Raw genomic sequence first — 16862 nt, 5'->3', positions numbered from 1 at the left:
AGTGCATCGAGTACTGTTTGCTCACTTGGATTCTCCACAAACAACTTTTTCTTGTTGAATCTGAGCATGAAGTCTTTTAGGGATTCAACCTTCCCTTGGACCAGAGAGAGCAGGTAAGCCGGGCTTTTCTTCCTTTTACTAGTAGCCAAGAATTGGGTGAGGAAAAGGCATCCCAAAGACTTGAATTTATCCACAGATTTGGCTAGGAGGCTTGCGAACCACTCTTTAGGTGCTCATGCTAGAGTTAGTGGAAACGCTCGGCATGAGATTTCATCTGGGGTACTGTGGAGGATGAAGTGTGCTTGGAGGCCCTCCATATGTTCGCTAGGATCTCCATTGCCATCAAACTTGTCTATATGAGGCATTTTGAATTTGTTGGGCAGGGGAAAGTTCATCACTCTATCTGTGAAGGGTAGGTTGGTGTTCTCCATGAGTTCCTCTGCCATCACCCCATTCTCTCCGTTGGCTATCTTATCAGCCATCTCGACATACTTCCTCTTCAGGTCTCCCAGCTCAGCACTTACATCGGTCTCACTGTGGCGAGTATGGGATCTCCCACGATGAGAGTGGCTATGATGGGATCTTTCGTGCTTAGACTGATCACGATGGGACCTTTCGTGGCATCTCTCAACATGAGACCTGCTACGATGAGGTCTCTTGGACTTGTCAGTGCTGGACTCCTTATGGTCATCTTCATTTTCAGCATTGGATTTTTTAGGGTTGCCCTCGTTTTGGACCGTAGTACGACGGCTGCCATGAACTGAGCTAACACTCCCTTCAGTCCGCTTGCCTTGGCGGAGGAGTTCTCATCGCTCCCTCTCATGCCCTTCTTCACGCTCCTTCTCCTGCCTTTCTTCTCGTTCACGCTCTTTTTGACCATGGCGGCCTTCAGCAGCTGCGAGTTTGGTAGGAAGCTCCTCGTTCTGCTTCTTTAGGGCGTCCATAGAAGTAGTCATCTACTTCATGAACTCGGTGAGGTCTAAGGAGTAGTAATTGCGCCGGGCATCTCAGCTCGGCCTTCCAGTTGCTGTTGTGACGCACGCATAGTTACCATTTCGGATTGTTGTCAGGAACTGATGAAAAAATCGAGTTCCCTACAGACGGCGCCAAACTGTTGCAACACAGTTTTCCGATGAATGATGTGGCACAAACTGCACAGTGGTGTCCTAGGAGGCATCGGCCTTGCGCACAAGAACAAACAATAAGATTAGGCTCCCTGGTGGTTTCCCGGCGGGGATACTCTGATGCCTAAGTTAGCAATGAGAAAAATAATGTAAGCAACAATGAAGCTTAGATAGCAAGAGTTGTGATTACCTTAACGTTGATAATTGATTTGTATTTATAGGCATGAGAGGAATTTGATCTCTTGCACGTTGAGGGACCTTATCCCTTAATATCTGCTATGCAAACATTTGAAAGAGGGATAGTATTCATTAGCCATTCCGTGATCTTAGTAGCCTAAGATCAAGGGATAAGGATCATAGCTTTTGTGCGATGTTAAGTCAGAGGGTCCAAGTAGGTCTCAGGCACCTTCATTAGCTAATTGACTTATCTTGATTGATATAGACAGTTTGAATGTTGAGCGGTTGTTCATCCCTGTGATGGAATGACCAATGCACCCCTCGGCCTTTGACCATCTTGACCCATGAGTTATGTCTCTAGTTAAGAGCTCGAGACCTCCTTGGGCTAAGCCGACTTAGGGCTTGGCAGCCCTAGTATGTCTATTGAATTTTTGGGCCTTTGGGCCGTTGGGCTTTGTCTGATTGATCCATGACCCAACATTCTATAAGCATGCATGGGTTAGCTAGACTTTCAAAAAGTTCTAAACTTGCTCGTACTTCCCACATGTTGTCATGTTGCTTTGCCTTTTTATGGCCGTTAAGAGTCTTGGTTAAGTTGAATAAGAGCATCTCCAGCAATACTTCTAAATTAGCTTTTTAGCTAAATCTAGCTATTTTCATGCTCTAGCAGACATCGTAAGATAGAGGGTTTCCCTACATATGCTACAGTAATATGAAAGTTCACTGTAGCACATGTTAGTCTTTTTTTTATTCTTTTCTTTCTTTCTCCCTTCTCTCTTTCTCTCTCTCTCCCTCGCTCGTTCTCTTCCCCATTTTTGAGCTTCCTAGCAAGAAAAATGGTGGGCAAGAAATGGAATTCAAGAGAGATGAGGGATTACAATTGCATACAGTTTCTCTCTCTCTCTCTCTCTCATATATGTGAAATCACTATTTTCAGATTCTTTGCTTTCCTTCAAATCCCAAATTCCCCAAATTCTCTCTGATTTCTAGTTTTTGCAGACTATTGCTGTGGAATTTTGTGCTTCTTGATGAGCCAAAAGCCATGAATTGAAGCTTAAATCTTGGAATTTTTTCAACGAGTGTGAGATTGAAATCAGGGTTTGGTACATTGCACAGAGGCGAAAGAAAGAGAAGATATAGATGGAGAAGTACGAGCTTGTGAAGGACATAGGGTCTGGGAACTTCTGGGTGGCTAGGCTTATGCGCAACAAAGAGACCAAAGAGCTTGTCGCCATGAAATACATCGAGTAGGGACACAGGGTATCCGACTCTGGTTTTGGAGAGAGAGAGAGAGAGGGGAAGAAAATGTAAGGATAAAAAACAATAAAAATAAGATTAAAAAATAATATTTAAATAAAATAGATTGTAAAATAAAGAGCCTGCTAGAGTTCATTGTGAAAAAGTAGTAGCTAAACTAAAAAAAGTTGATTTTGAGTGGCTAAAATAGCCATCAATTGCTGGAGATGCTCTAATGAGTTTAGGAGCTAGTTTTGGGTTTCTCAAACATTGTGGTAGTCACCAAACATTTCACTAAATTGATTCTTATTAGGGTTTTTATTTCTTAATTAGGGGTTCGATGTGCAAGATTAGGATTTCTAGTGTAACAGTGTCTGACTTTAGGTTATGTATTGGAGTAACTCGGAAGTTGAGATGTTTGAGAGTGAGGAGACTCACATGAGGCAAGTAAATACTTATAGATTTTTATTTTATTATATATATATATATATATATTCAAATACGTGATATGTCTGTGAACTGAGTATGTTTTACTTTTCAAATAATATGTCATGAGGCTACTAATTTTTATAATGTGATCATAACTTTTTCAAATGGGAATAGCTTACTATATGATTTACGATAAATAAACAATATTTGTATCGTATGATATGACAATAGGTCGTGTGCTACCATTACATGTGTTTGACCCTAAGATTACATATATTTACTTTTATGATTTGGCTTTAGATTCAATGGATAGTTGCGATGGGTGCACCATGTACGAATGGGCCACTTGAGGTCAACTTCGGTCAGTATGCTAGTATATGATAGTATGCAACGATATCCGTGATGGGAGAGTTTGACGATTTGGCATTTCGAATGGGAACGGAACTCCGTCCCCAAAGCAGCCTCCTCCATCGGTTTGAAAAAAAAAAAAAAAAAAAAAAACCCCTCCATTACAACGTCAAAGAGATAGGGATAGATTGGATCCCTAAAATGAAATATTTGATAATAATTTAAATTTCGAAAATTTATTTGACCAAATTGAAAATACATGGGATTTTTTTTTTTGATTAAGCACATGAATTAATTTTGATATTTTTTCTTTAAAAAGAAAAAAAAAAGAAAGTTTGAATTGTGAAAAGTTGAAAACTCTATTATTGGAATATTAGACAAAGTAGGCTTGCCTAGTTTTTTCGGAGGCCCACACTGTACTGTTATATGGGCTTTGTTGACGTTTCTCTCTTCTTCCCAGTGACTCGAGCCCACTGAGCGTGGCAATTGGCATGGCATCTCTTCGCGCCTCGCCATTTCCTTTCACTTTCACATCCTCCAACTCTCGATTTCCCTTCTCAATCACTACAATTAGGGCTACCTTTTCGTCTCCCCGGCGCGTCTGGACTCGGCCTTCGAACTCAATGAGTGAACCCGCCGTACACGAGGACGGCAACGGCGTGAAGGCGGAGAACTCCGACGTGCTAGTCCAGTACGTGGTGCTCCGGCGAGACCTGATTGACACATGGCCGCTCGGAAGCGTCGTGACACAGGGCTGCCATGCCTCCGTGTGTGCCGTCTGGTCCCACAAGGACGATCCTCACACCGTCGAGTATTGTAGTCCCCAAAACATTGATTCTATGCATAAGGTAAAAAGCCTTGTTCTATTCTTTATTAATGCGTTTCATAATTTTCTCCGAAGGTTAGATTAAGAATGTTCCAAGAGTGGCAAATTTTACTTGCTAGCGGAAATTTATATAATATGTATGCATGAGAAGAGGCAGGGCTTCCAAATTTTACTCGTAGAATATGGTCTAAAACTTTTAAGGTTTTGATTCATACATGTTTTCCTATGAACCAGCTAATTGCCTAAAACAGACCTACTTGTAATTCATTGTATTTTTCAAAAATGTAGGTCACTCTTGAGGTGAAAGGAGAACCTCAGATCTTGAACTTGTCAGAAAAGCTCACAGCTGGTGGCATCACTCATAAACTGTGGATAGAACAACCTGAAAACATTCCAACTTGCCTTGCTACCAAGCCCTATCCCAAATCTGTTGTATCATCATTTTTCAAGAAGTTGAAACTCTGCAAGTGAGGTAACCTTAATTTCATCAACCCCCTTTTTTTTTTTTTGAATATTGTCCTGCTGGGAAATGCCTGAATTATGAATTTGAGTTGCTGAGATTGAATTTAAATTTCTCGCTTAATCAATTTAGAATTGAAGCAAACCTTGCAATCTGATTAACAGCCTTTATCTGAAATAGTATGTTATGTGCTTTAGCCTGGTGATAAGATTAGGATTAGGATTAGGAGTAATAATTCAATTAGGGATAGGTGATAAGGTTAGGAAAACTAATTTAAGTAGGGGTAATTATATTTCGAACAGGGATTATTTTTTCTCAATAGGGTTTGTTAGTAGGATTAATTTTATCTCAATTTAAGGACTAGTCATTCTCTCACGGGCCATGGGAACGGCTAGCCCATTCAACGTTCTTTCATTCTTAATACCAAATGTAACCTAAGTCTTCGAATTATCTTTCAGTCTCCTCTGTTTAACCAACAGATGTTGGTCTTCATCATTATCTTTAGCTTATTTAGTTTGTTTAGAGTTGCTCTGTTTAAGTCCTTTGCATCGAGATTGGACCCGGTAATGATAATAAATTGAGATGAATCAGATCTCGAGTCAATTAAGCCCAATTCAATAAGCTTGGTGCTAAGCCTAACATTAAATTTGGATAAAGAAGTTTCCAAATTGTGATAATGGCTCAATCAAATGCAGTTTGATTTACCATAAGAAGAAAGAGTGAAGAGGATATAACTCAAGAAGAGAAGGTGTTTGAAACAAAAAAAGGGCAGAGAAACCACCCCAAAGCCAAGTCTTTTAAGTAGTGTTCGGAGGTTATCTACCAACAAAAAAAAAAAAAAGAAAAAAAAAAGGCTTATCCAGGGATATGGAAAGCAGTGGTAGATCAACATATCAAGTCATATTTGTTACACCAGACCAGACACACCTTTTTTGTCATCCTATTTTTTGACTGACGGGAGCGGTAGGAATATCAATAGCAAAGGACGGTAAAGAACTGCAAAGAACAGTATCCAGAATAGGAGAAAACCAGGCTCGTGGGGCCTGTTTAAGTCCATAAAGAACCTTTTGAAGCTTGCAAACATAATTTGGAAATTGTGGAATCTGAAATCTAGGCGGTAGGGCCATATACGCATCTTCATGGAGCAGCCGATGTGAATAGTTGTAGGCTTATCATCTGGATTGTAGATATTGTCATAATCCAGGCCCGATCATTGATGAAAGCCCTTGGCAATCAAGCAGTCCTTGTGATGTTCGATTGAGCCATCAACATTTCTTTTGAAGTTTAAAAACCCATTTACAAACCACAACGTTCATGCCACGTGAGGAAGGAACAAGAAGGATCCATGTTTTGTCTGTATTGTATTTATAAACGTATACACACAAGGTGTTTGATGAAAAGCCTCAAGCAATCTATTCATCCCTGAGAGGCTGTATTGTATTTATAATTCCAGTGTTTTGCATCATGTTGTATCGTACAATAAATGGAAAACAATCCTTACAGAATATACACTCAAAAGAGAAGTCATTTTATGAGAACTAAATCTTCGAATTGTCTCTCGGTCTCCTATGTTTATCGAACTTGTGCTAAATCTTCATCTTTAGCCCTTAATAATGCTTTTTAAAGTGTGCTTTTTGTTTTTCTACCTTTCAAAATGATGTAACATAAAAGTAAAAGTAATTATACGTATGTTTGTTGAATTGTTTTTTAATTGAAAATAGAAAACAATGGAAAATGTATAAATAAAGCTCACTTTGTTTAGAGCCCTTTGCTGCATGCGTTAGTCTCTTCTTCACAGGAGTGATAGAATTTATCTTCAATATGGACCAACTTATAGCAGAGAGTAGATATGGAATTGACTAATGTAAAAGCTCTAGGAAAAATGATCGCCTGCTAGGAAACTCTCGTTCTAAAAGGCTATGTTTTGGTCTAAAACATTTTTCCCTAAATAATTTCTGCATTTTCTTACTTTCCTCCCCTTTGACCATGCAATATGAGACGCCAAAGAAGGTTAGCCGACTACATTTGATCATGGTCCTCAAAACAAATGAGCCGAAGAGATTTCCATATTTAGGGGAGTAATGAGAACTGCCAAATGTGAACAAATATTTTCAATTAGTGCTGCTCTATGGGTGCATTGAATCATGAAAGCAAAATGTTGAAAAAGTATACAGAGATAAAGATCTCATGCCGCAGTAATTGAAAAGGTCAAAACTATAGTATTTATTATTATACACAAGGAGATAGATCTCTCAGTACATACTTCAAACAAAAACGACAACAAAGAAAACAAAAAGGTGTGCCTTTGATCTGATCATCTCATCTGGGTATCTGGGTCTGTATATATTTCACTGAACGACCAAGCGTTTGGCACATATGGTGCAGTAGTGCTTGCGCTTGTTCCGGAAATAGAGAGGCACGAAACAGAACCTCCACTGGCTCTGTACGTCCATGGCTTGCACCATCCCCCCGCAGTACGGACACGCCCCCGGCGCTGCCTGCCTCGACACAACCCTCTCGTCCTGATCGCAAACAAAAACCAGACACATCCCTTCTCTTTCTTTCTGTCTGTCTGTCTCTCTGAATTTTGCTGATAATTTCACAAACTTGGAAGATTGGAATTTTTTAGGTTATGGATTTTGGCAGGTGATTATGTTTGTGTGTGCATATAAAGGATTGAGAATGATGCGGGTTCCTGGAAGCTGGAAAATCGTGTGTGTTATTTGAAGCGCGTATGTAGAAGACTCTAGCCCCTACCTGATTACTTTTCCACGCGTTTTATCTCTGAAAGAATCCCATGTCATACGCGCGTTTTTTTTGAAGCTTCTGGATGCAAGTGATTTGAACACGTAAGCAAGAATGCATGATGTCTGATTATGATCTGATCATGTCCTAGAAAGGCGAGTGCGGTTCGTCATAAGCATGAGCGAGTAGGAATTCCTTCCAATATGGAATGGGGAATGATAATATATAGTATATACCCTTTTTCATGATTATTATTCAACGCATGATAATTTGTTTATTCCAAAATCTCTCGTCTACCTGCACACTATCTCAGTGCATCTCTGGGATGTTTTTTATATGACTCCTTGGCTTATACTTTACTCTTCCAAGACATGCTTCAAAATATAGCTAGCATATATTCATTGCTATCTCTTGAACCTTTGAAAAAGAATGGAGTCACCAAAATTTCCAAATTAAAAGACTCGAGTGATCATCGCCTCTCTCTGGTTTGGGTAGTTTGGAGGTGATTTGTGGATGAAAATCTTATGAGTTAGAAAATGGGTTTAGAGAGAGACATGGGCTGAGTGGGAGAGTGAGTTTGAGAGAATAAGTGAGGAGAAGAGAAAGAAAAAAGCTCCATCTCTTAGCAAGTAAGGCCAAGAAAACCCCATAAATGCAGCTGAATGTGTATAGCTACTAAACAATTGCATAGATAATGTTGTGGACCTTGTGTTACAATTCACGAGAGTGTTGATGAGGATTCGGTAGCCTTCTACTTTGGCTTTTTCTTTTTCTTTTTTTAAAGTCAGACTATCGGTTAGTCCACCTTTTGAATTTGTCATCATTTTTGTTATGTTTATAAACTTTTAGGGAAATGCTATACTTCTCAATTTTTTTTTTCCCCCCTCAAATGTTGGTTATTAAGTGATATTTCACCGTCCCATGAGAGAGTGACACATTTCTCAAAATAATAGTGACGACATATCATTTAAGAATCAATTTTTGAAAAACATGCATACTAACCTAAGTATGCATGTTTTCATGCATAAGTTATCAAAGAATCAAGCGATTCTTTCACACTCTAAAACATGCATACTAACTTAAGTATCAGAGTGTTTTCTAAAACATGCATACTAACTTAAGTATCAGAGTGTCTTCTGTTCCTATCAACTATCGAGAGCCCTTTGACATTGAGGGAGAGCCATCTTAGTACAATCATGCAGTAACTATTGTGGTAGTTTGTTCCAACCCAAAAATTGCCTTAACATGTATTAGTATTGTTTTAATTGTTCCCGCTGCATTATTATAATCTTTGATGTGATTTGCTTATGTTATAAGATGCTAATTGATATGTACAAGTTATTGTAGCGACTCGACCCTTTAATATAAAAAAGGGTCATTAAAGCGGTGGTATATATATATATATATATTCAAAAGGAAACATCACGCTAAGAAAACAAAACCTTACACAAAAATGATAGGCATCACACAGCTGTTGCCTCATGTTACAGGGTAGTTGTAAAGTTGAATGAATTTGATAGAGAAGGGCTAAATGGGTTAGCAAAAATCCAAAAGTGGACTATATTTTTTTTTTTTTTTTTTTTTTTTTTCTAATTTAAGAAGGGAAAAGGGACTACAAGGGAGGGTCCTATATAATATTACATAAAGATTGCCTAACAAAAACAAACAAATGAACAATGGTCCGCTTCGTTGGATTTGGACATCAGGAATATGCGCAACAGGGTGTTGCTGCAGGTTGACCTTTGCCACGTCCCCATGTCCCGAGGAAACCTGTTTTTTGTGCCGATGCAGGAACCAATCTGAACCTGAACACAGATTGGTTCCCTAATGCGTGTCCTAAACTTGTCCATTTCTAATGCATATCCTTCTAATAATATTATTAGTATTAACATGCATAAACAATATAGCCATTTTTTTTTCTTCAGAATATCGATATAGGAGTATTACAAATTAGAATAATGTTAAATACTACACTCTATCTTATTTTTATCTTACTAGACTAATGGACACTATTATTAGGGCCAGCAAAACAGATTCACATATTAAGTTCGTGTTAACTTGATTAACTCGCCAATCTGTTTATATCAAACAAAACACAATACGTTTATTAAATAAGTGACTCATTTATGATTCGAACCCGTTTAACTTAAATCTTAATCTTAAAACTAATGTTGAGTTTGCGGGTCAAATTGTCAAGTCAATTTTACTGTTGTGATGGTGATGAGTTGGCAACCTTATTAGCAATTTGTTGAGAAGAAGTGATAGATGAATTGCTTTTTGAAGTCATGAAAAACCTATGTAGGAATTCCTTTTTAGCAATTTCTAAACGCGTTAAAATGCAGTTTTCACTTTTCGCCGGTATCACGATACGTCATATGACTTCTCAACAAGAATTTCATTATCTTTTCACCAAAAAAAAGAAAAAAGGCAATAACTCCAGACTAAGTACTAATTAATTTGCCATGAAAGATTAGCTTTCCCATTAAGTAATTTCTTCAGAAACAAAAATACATAATGAACTCCAATTACCCTTCTGGCTTCCTCACACAATTGTTTATCCATAAAGTACCTGACAATTTAGAGGAGAAAAGCCATGAAAAGCCTCTGGAGCAGCCACAACACTCCACTCCGCCTTGAATTCCCACTTTTCCGCTTCAAACAACCTCCCTACGGCTACGTTTAATCCGGACGACACCACATAAATCCTCCCCTCCACTCCATTTACAACGTAGGGCCTCTTCATTGCCTCACGCGGGAACTTCTCCCCACCCACATACCTCCACGTGTCATCATCTGGGACGTACACCTTCATCGGACAGTCTCCGTACTCCGATATCATGAACATCCTCCCGTCCAGAACCACGCTGAGCCCCGACCACCCCTCCCTCATCGCTTTGCTCATCCCCTGCCACGTGTTCTCATCCGGGTCGTAGACCCTGCCTCTGGGCGAGAATTTGAACGGCCACGACCACCCCTCCGTAACGTACATCTTGTTCCCGACTACAGCGGACTCGTACCTCGCCAACCTCGTGTCTATCGTGGCAGCCGCCGTCCAAGTGTCGCTTTCGGGGTCATAACATTCTGCGGTTGCGATCGATTCGGTGCTGCCGGTCCCATTTCCACCAACGGCTACGATCTTCCCCTTAATACTCCCCGCCACGAAAAACGATCGTGGGGTCGGCATAGGAGACATCAGCGACCACTGATTCGTTGATGTACGGTAAACGATCGTGGACTGCATGGGAGTCTCTGGGTCTGACCGCATACGATTACCGCCCAAGACGACAAGCTTCCCCTGGCGTGGCAGTGAGGCACAGGCGAACCCCGGTGGGCACGCGGTCCAGGGGCATGGCATGGGAGGTAAGACAAACCAACGGCCGGATCGCGGGTCCAACGTTTGCCACTGAATCCTGGCCGTTGATTCGTGAAATGCAAGAACAAAAATATAAGGGAAAGAGAGCGATAGAGCTGTCTTGGAGCTAAGAAAGAAAGGGTCTCTAATGGTTCTTTTCCATGAAAACGACACCAAGCTTACGGAAGCTTGGTATGGGTATGGAAGGTATAGAAGACAGAGCTCGGCGATCTCGTCCGGTAACCCCGGAATCAACGGCTCAGAATTCTGGCCACTTTCTTCACGGCCTTCCGTCTCCAGCGCCGACGAAGATCTCAGACTTTTCATTCTTGAAATTTGAGCTTGAAAATTCAAACCGAAGAATTTTGAAGTTTGTAGAGCTTTTTTCTGTAAAATATATAGAGAAAGAAACAGAGAAAGAGAGAGATTGAGTGATGACGATGGAAGATTTGCTTTACAGAGAAAGCTAGCAAGGGCTATTGGCTTTTGGAGTAGTTTAATTCTTTTGGGTGGTGTCCAATTATGCGGTTCATTTCTAGAAACCAAGCGGAATATAAGGACATGATAAAAAAAAAAAACAAGAAAAAGAAACTCCGGCAAATCCGAAAAGCAAAAGACTTGGGGTGAAGAAACAAAAGGGTAAGAAATGAAAAATGAACCGGGATTCGGGAGAGGTGACGTGGGAGGGAGGAGGGGATGGTGACCAGAGTCAAAGAGCATTAATGGAGTTTGGGCCCTTATTAGACAATAAAAAATCACATCTTATCTTGCAGTTGGCCAACCCAAACCCTATTAATCATTAAACTTTATAATTGAGGCAACCCTAGGCTTAGGCTACTGCTAATCAAGTACCAGTTGTTCAGGTGCGTGTGGATATATATATATAGAATGCTTGCGCGTATAAACGGTATACATCTCAGTGTTATAATATTATAAAATATAATTAAAATAATATTTAAACAGTAAAAAAAAATTATAACACTGGCGTGTATACTGTTTATACATACCGGTATTATATAAATTATTGCTATATATATATATATATATATATTCAATTTTTTATTTTTTTTAAAAATTGATTTTTAAATGATGTGAAACACACTTCTTAAAATAATAAATTTAATGAGATAGTAATACATTATTTGAGAACTAACTTTTGATAAAAAAAATTTGAGATGTGTAGCACTACTCTCATATATATATATATATATATATATATATATATATATATGGCTTATCAAGATTTTTGTATATGGGAATGACAACAATTTGGCGTATCAAGATTTTTGTGGTATAGAATATCTTGAAGCAGTAATGTAGTGGAATTCATAGTCATATTTGTGTGGATAAAAACTTTCTTCAAATTGGGTCAAAGAAAGATTCTTTAGTTCTGCATGAAAAATTATCATGTGTTTATATAGCACGTAAGAATTATGTGTGTTTTTTTTTTTTTTTTTAATTGTTCTATTAAAAAAATTATGTAATTCTTACATGTTAAAAAATATATGATAGTTTTATAGACAGTGTTTGAAACCATTTCCTTTAATACAGTTTGGAATTTTTTTTTTGGTCATGTGTAATAATACTTCTAAGTATGTATTTGGAGGTTTATATTTTTATCTCACAATGATGATTTTTTAAAATAATAATAATAATAATAATTGATTCAAAGGTTGGTTGAAATTACCACGTGAGCATTATAAAATAATTATAAAATAAAATGTAATTTCTAGCATTACTCTTATAATATGCTATGCTGGAAAGGCGTACTTTTATTCTAGAACTAATCTCATCATAAACAACTAAGATCGAAGGATAATGGCTCGAATCAATGAGTATGAAAACTAATCTCATGCAAGTGACAATCAATATTCATCGAAGTTTAATGACAAAAAATATTGTCAACTTAATAAACTTGGCAGGGTTTTCTTTTAAACTCTCAGCCAATAAAATTGTCATGTATTTATTTATTTATTTTTTTGACATGTTTATACAAGGGGGAGAATAGATTTGAACTAGTGACCTTCACTTCATAAGGCGTGGTCTTCAGTCATGTATTTTTTAAGCATGTGAGAAATACATTTTTTTTTTTTTTTTAATACATGCTTTCTTAATAACACTAAAAGATTCGGGAGAAATTCTATTAAAAAAAGTGTATGTGCTTTTCACATATTATTAAAAATAATATGTATTTCTTGTATGTTAAGAGACATATGACAATTTTATAGATTGGATTGAAAAAACTTCTCCGTCCATTTGTTAAATTTTTTTTATTTAAGGAAAAGAAAAAGTTATAAAGGAGAAGTCTTATCAAACAAAAGGGATAAGAAGACTTTCTCCAACCCATATAAATTGTCCTTGTTTTTTTGGGTCATGTTAATATGAAATTCCCTAGTTTACATTACATGATACATGTGAAAGGGTTCTTTTATTCAAATATGTTAACAATCAGCTTGGTGGATTGAAGTCAAAAAGTTATCACTAACAGTTGTGAAAACACTTTATTGATTTTCAAACCCAAAAAATACTTTTCTAAAATCGTTGAAACATTTCAAAATACAAAACCCTTTTCAAATATTAACTCTACCAAAAATATTTATCAACTTTACATTAGATTAAAAAAAAAAAAATCAAATTGAAATTAAAAAATGCATTTTAAAACCATTTTATGTTAATAATTTAACCAAATACTATTAAGAGCAAGAGAAATAGTATTAACAATTTGGTAGTTGGATTCCATCTTAACACTTGTGAGTGAGCGAGACAGACACAGTCAAGCCGACAAATAAGATTTGTCAATGACTAAACGCCCACACAAGTCCTTGTCAACTATCAAGTCTGTGGTGAGGAACACTATGTGGTCGTCTTAAAAGAACAAAAAAATCAGAAAATAATGAAAAATAATTATATTATTTACTAGGGAAAAATATTTTTTATTTTTTCCTCTAACTATCTATTCATTTGCATTTTTAATTCAAATATTTAAAAAGTGATACTTTATTTTTTTTTAAATTTTAAATTGTTGCAATTCGACCATTTTAACTTTTTTTTTTATTATTATTATTTTTTTTCAAAATGTCTCCATCTCAAGTTAAAAATTTTTAATTTTTTTTTTTTTTAAAAAAAAATTTAAAAATTAAGGGGTGGGCGAAGCTACTCCTAGGCCCAACTGGGATGGCCAGCCACCCCTTAATTTTTTATTTTTATTTTTATTTTTAAATTGGGATGGAGCATTTTGGGAAGAAAAAAAAGTTAGAATGATCGAATTGCAACAATTTGAAAGTTTGAAGGGGGTAAAGTGTCACTTTTCAAATGTTGGGGTTAAAAGTGCAAATGAGTAGATATTTCAAGGGATAAAGTGTATTTTCTCCTATTTACTAAATCGTTTCTTTCATCCAAAAACTTAAATCAAACCAAATGAATTATTTTTTACTGTTCAGGGGTTAATTTTGGAGATGGGATTTGCTCTTTTTTAATAATTAAGATAAGCCCAAAAAGAAAACTAAGGCCACACAAAGCATGCCATGAAAAATAGTGGCTCTAATGTTTGATAGATCAGTCCTCTTGCACATATAGGTAAAGGTAGGGCCTTCATTGTGATATGTATACATGTATATATCATCAAAATTAATATTATCATTATCCTAATTTCATTGGTTTTTATTTTTATTTATTTTTTCTTGCTTTTCAAATCAAGTTGAGACAGAAATAAATGATCAAAGGGACCACTCACTCAAAGGTTCATAAATTTTCAAGATTTTCGTCTCTTAGATAGCTATTACGTAGCCATGTGCTCATTACAAGGCTGAAAAATCAGGAAACATCGTCCACGAAAAATAGTGGCTCCAATGTTTGATAGATAAGTCATGAGCATAGGTAGGGCCTCCATTTTGATTTGTATACCATGAAAATTAATATTGTCGTTCTCCTAACTTCATGTTGAAGGACAAGATAACTCAACTCAACCGCAAATTCAAAGATTCCTAAAGACGATGTACGTTTGAATTTAAGTGTAGAATGATAAACCATATTTACAAGCCACATCTATCCGCATTTGTTTGTATATTTTAAATGTGTATTTATCCTAATAACAATGTTCATCAAATTGATTATGTTTGGTCAGTTTTCGGCCACGAGACAGCTGCAAAGCTAGGAAAAGAGGTGTAAGAACTTGCCAGAGCGGGCCAACAGGGATAGCTTCGGTGCCAAAGTGAATAATTTGACCCTTGTCTAATAACTAGAAGTACTCTTAGGTCGTAAAGGCCGTTTTAGCATGAAACTACAACGAGCTATGGAAAAATAAGAGAGGAGAGGAAATGGGAAGAGAAGAGGAGAAAAATCAAAATGACGTCCATCGGTCATGGTTGTCATTTTGTTCCTCTGCTACTGCTCATCGTCCTCGAGATTCGGACTACCCAATCTACTAGGTGGAATGACACGTGCATCCTTGAGATGATCCAGGCATGATTAGGGGTGAAAAGGCGGTTGCAGTTAGCGATTAGTAGCTAAAACCGCTAACCGCAACTGCCTAGGTGGTTAGTAATATTTAGTAACTGCCTCCACTATCAGCTAAGCAGTTAACCGCATTCAACATTTGCCAACCGCTTTTTTGGGCTTTTTTGGGCCTATTTGCTATATACCCATATTGAAGGAGCCCAAAAGTAATTAATAATAATAAAAAAATCTAAAATATTAGATCACAAATTTACATTAGTTTAAACACAACATACAAATAAAATTTCTAAAATCCTTGTTGGTCACCTTCTACGAATCTACATAACATATAATACAAATAAAATTACAACAATTCTTGTAAATCATTACTTCACTTCTAGTCTTGTACACAACATACAAATAAACCACATAAAAAAGTTCACAATCAAAGATAATAACCATAATTCATAAACACACATTCACTATATAAATCCATAAACTCACATTTTATGAAATTCAATCAACCAAAAAAACCCAACACAAACTGTAACGCCCCCAAAATTAGGCTTGGCTAACCTGGCAAGATTACTGGCAATTACCCCAGTTAAACCAACTTGTGGCTAAATAAGGAACCGCCATTTTAAGCATTATCAGAGTTAATGCATATGAAAGTTAAATAAATTTGAGAAAGCTATTAAATCATCAAATGCACAAGTAAATTCCCTGAATTTAAAGACGTAGAGCAACTAATAATAATGATAAACAAACCTGATAGTAACATGAAGATCCTAAAGCAAGGTTCAAAGTGGCAACCATGCCACATCTGGGTTCTAGTGGCAAACTTCCTAAAAGGGTAACAATAGCGTAAGTCTAACGACTTAATAAGTAGACCTCACAATTAGACATGATATAAGTCCGGTTAAGCATAATAGACATTCACCTCCAAACGTTCCGGGTCCTCCAAATCTATGAAAAACGTTCTATTAGTCCTAAATCTAACATAAAACAACCCCAAAAACATGAAAACCGGAGCTATTGGACGGCTTGGTAAAAATGGCGTTTTCCCTGAATTGCTCCTGACCGTACGTCCGGTATGGAGACCTTACGTCCGCCCATAAAGTTTCAGGTAAAACCTCATTTGTTCCAAATGTCCACCTATGCTCCCAAATCGATTCTAAACCCGTCTAAATGGGTTTCTAAGACCTCCTATCTCCAAATGAAGTCACCATGCAATATAAAACACGTTTGGTCACAACGAAATACTAAACCCAACAAAATCAAAGCATATCGTAGTTGAAGCTTTAAACCAACAACTAAGCTAATCTAAAAGCATTAAAATGGCAGCATAACATCTAAGGAACAATTTAGGCTTAAGGATATTACCTCCTCGAAGTAAAGCCTTCAAGAAAATGCTTCTCCTCCTCCTCAAAACACACACAACTCACAAGAATCACTCACACAGGGTTTCTGGGAGCCTGGGGGCGTGAAATGGGTGTGAAATAGCGAAGGGGCTGGGGGTATATATAGGAGAAGAAAAGCTGAGACGCTCACCAACTATTCTGAAAAGTAGAGGACGTCCAGTGTTGTACAAATTTTAATATACTCGTAAGTACACGAATCTTTTGCAATATAATCTTTTACAAGTGCGAGGTCGAACCCATAGGGAATTGTGTTTTCGAATAACAAATTTAAATCTAAACTAAGTAAATCCTAACCTAGTTCCAAAAGGTT

General features: G+C 37.2%; 2 protein-coding genes across 3 annotated transcripts; one reads left to right on the top strand and one right to left on the bottom strand.

The window, feature by feature from the left end:
• Positions 1-3799: 3799 nt before the first annotated feature.
• On the top strand, positions 3800-6118 carry LOC132190099 (uncharacterized). Of its 2 annotated transcripts, XM_059604984.1 has the most exons (3): positions 3800-4162; positions 4429-4612; positions 5296-6118. In XM_059604984.1, the coding sequence occupies exons 1-2, from the start codon at positions 3806-3808 to the stop codon at positions 4609-4611; spliced, it is 540 nt and encodes a 179-aa protein (XP_059460967.1). In that variant the 5' UTR covers positions 3800-3805; the 3' UTR covers position 4612; positions 5296-6118. The 2 variants fall into 2 exon arrangements, with proteins under 2 accessions (XP_059460967.1, XP_059460966.1); XM_059604983.1 differs by lacking the exon at positions 5296-6118 and having other exon boundaries at positions 4429-4728.
• A 3650-nt stretch (positions 6119-9768) lies between these two features.
• On the bottom strand, positions 9769-11398 carry LOC132189735 (F-box protein AFR). The gene has a single exon (XM_059604515.1). The coding sequence runs from the start codon at positions 11022-11024 to the stop codon at positions 9900-9902; it is 1125 nt and encodes a 374-aa protein (XP_059460498.1). The 5' UTR covers positions 11025-11398; the 3' UTR covers positions 9769-9899.
• Positions 11399-16862: the final 5464 nt, after the last annotated feature.

The sequence above is a fragment of the Corylus avellana genome, chromosome ca8 (genome assembly GCF_901000735.1).
Source record: "Corylus avellana chromosome ca8, CavTom2PMs-1.0".
Classification (NCBI taxonomy): Eukaryota; Viridiplantae; Streptophyta; class Magnoliopsida; order Fagales; family Betulaceae; genus Corylus; species Corylus avellana.
This window is presented reverse-complemented; position numbering and strand designations above follow the sequence as displayed.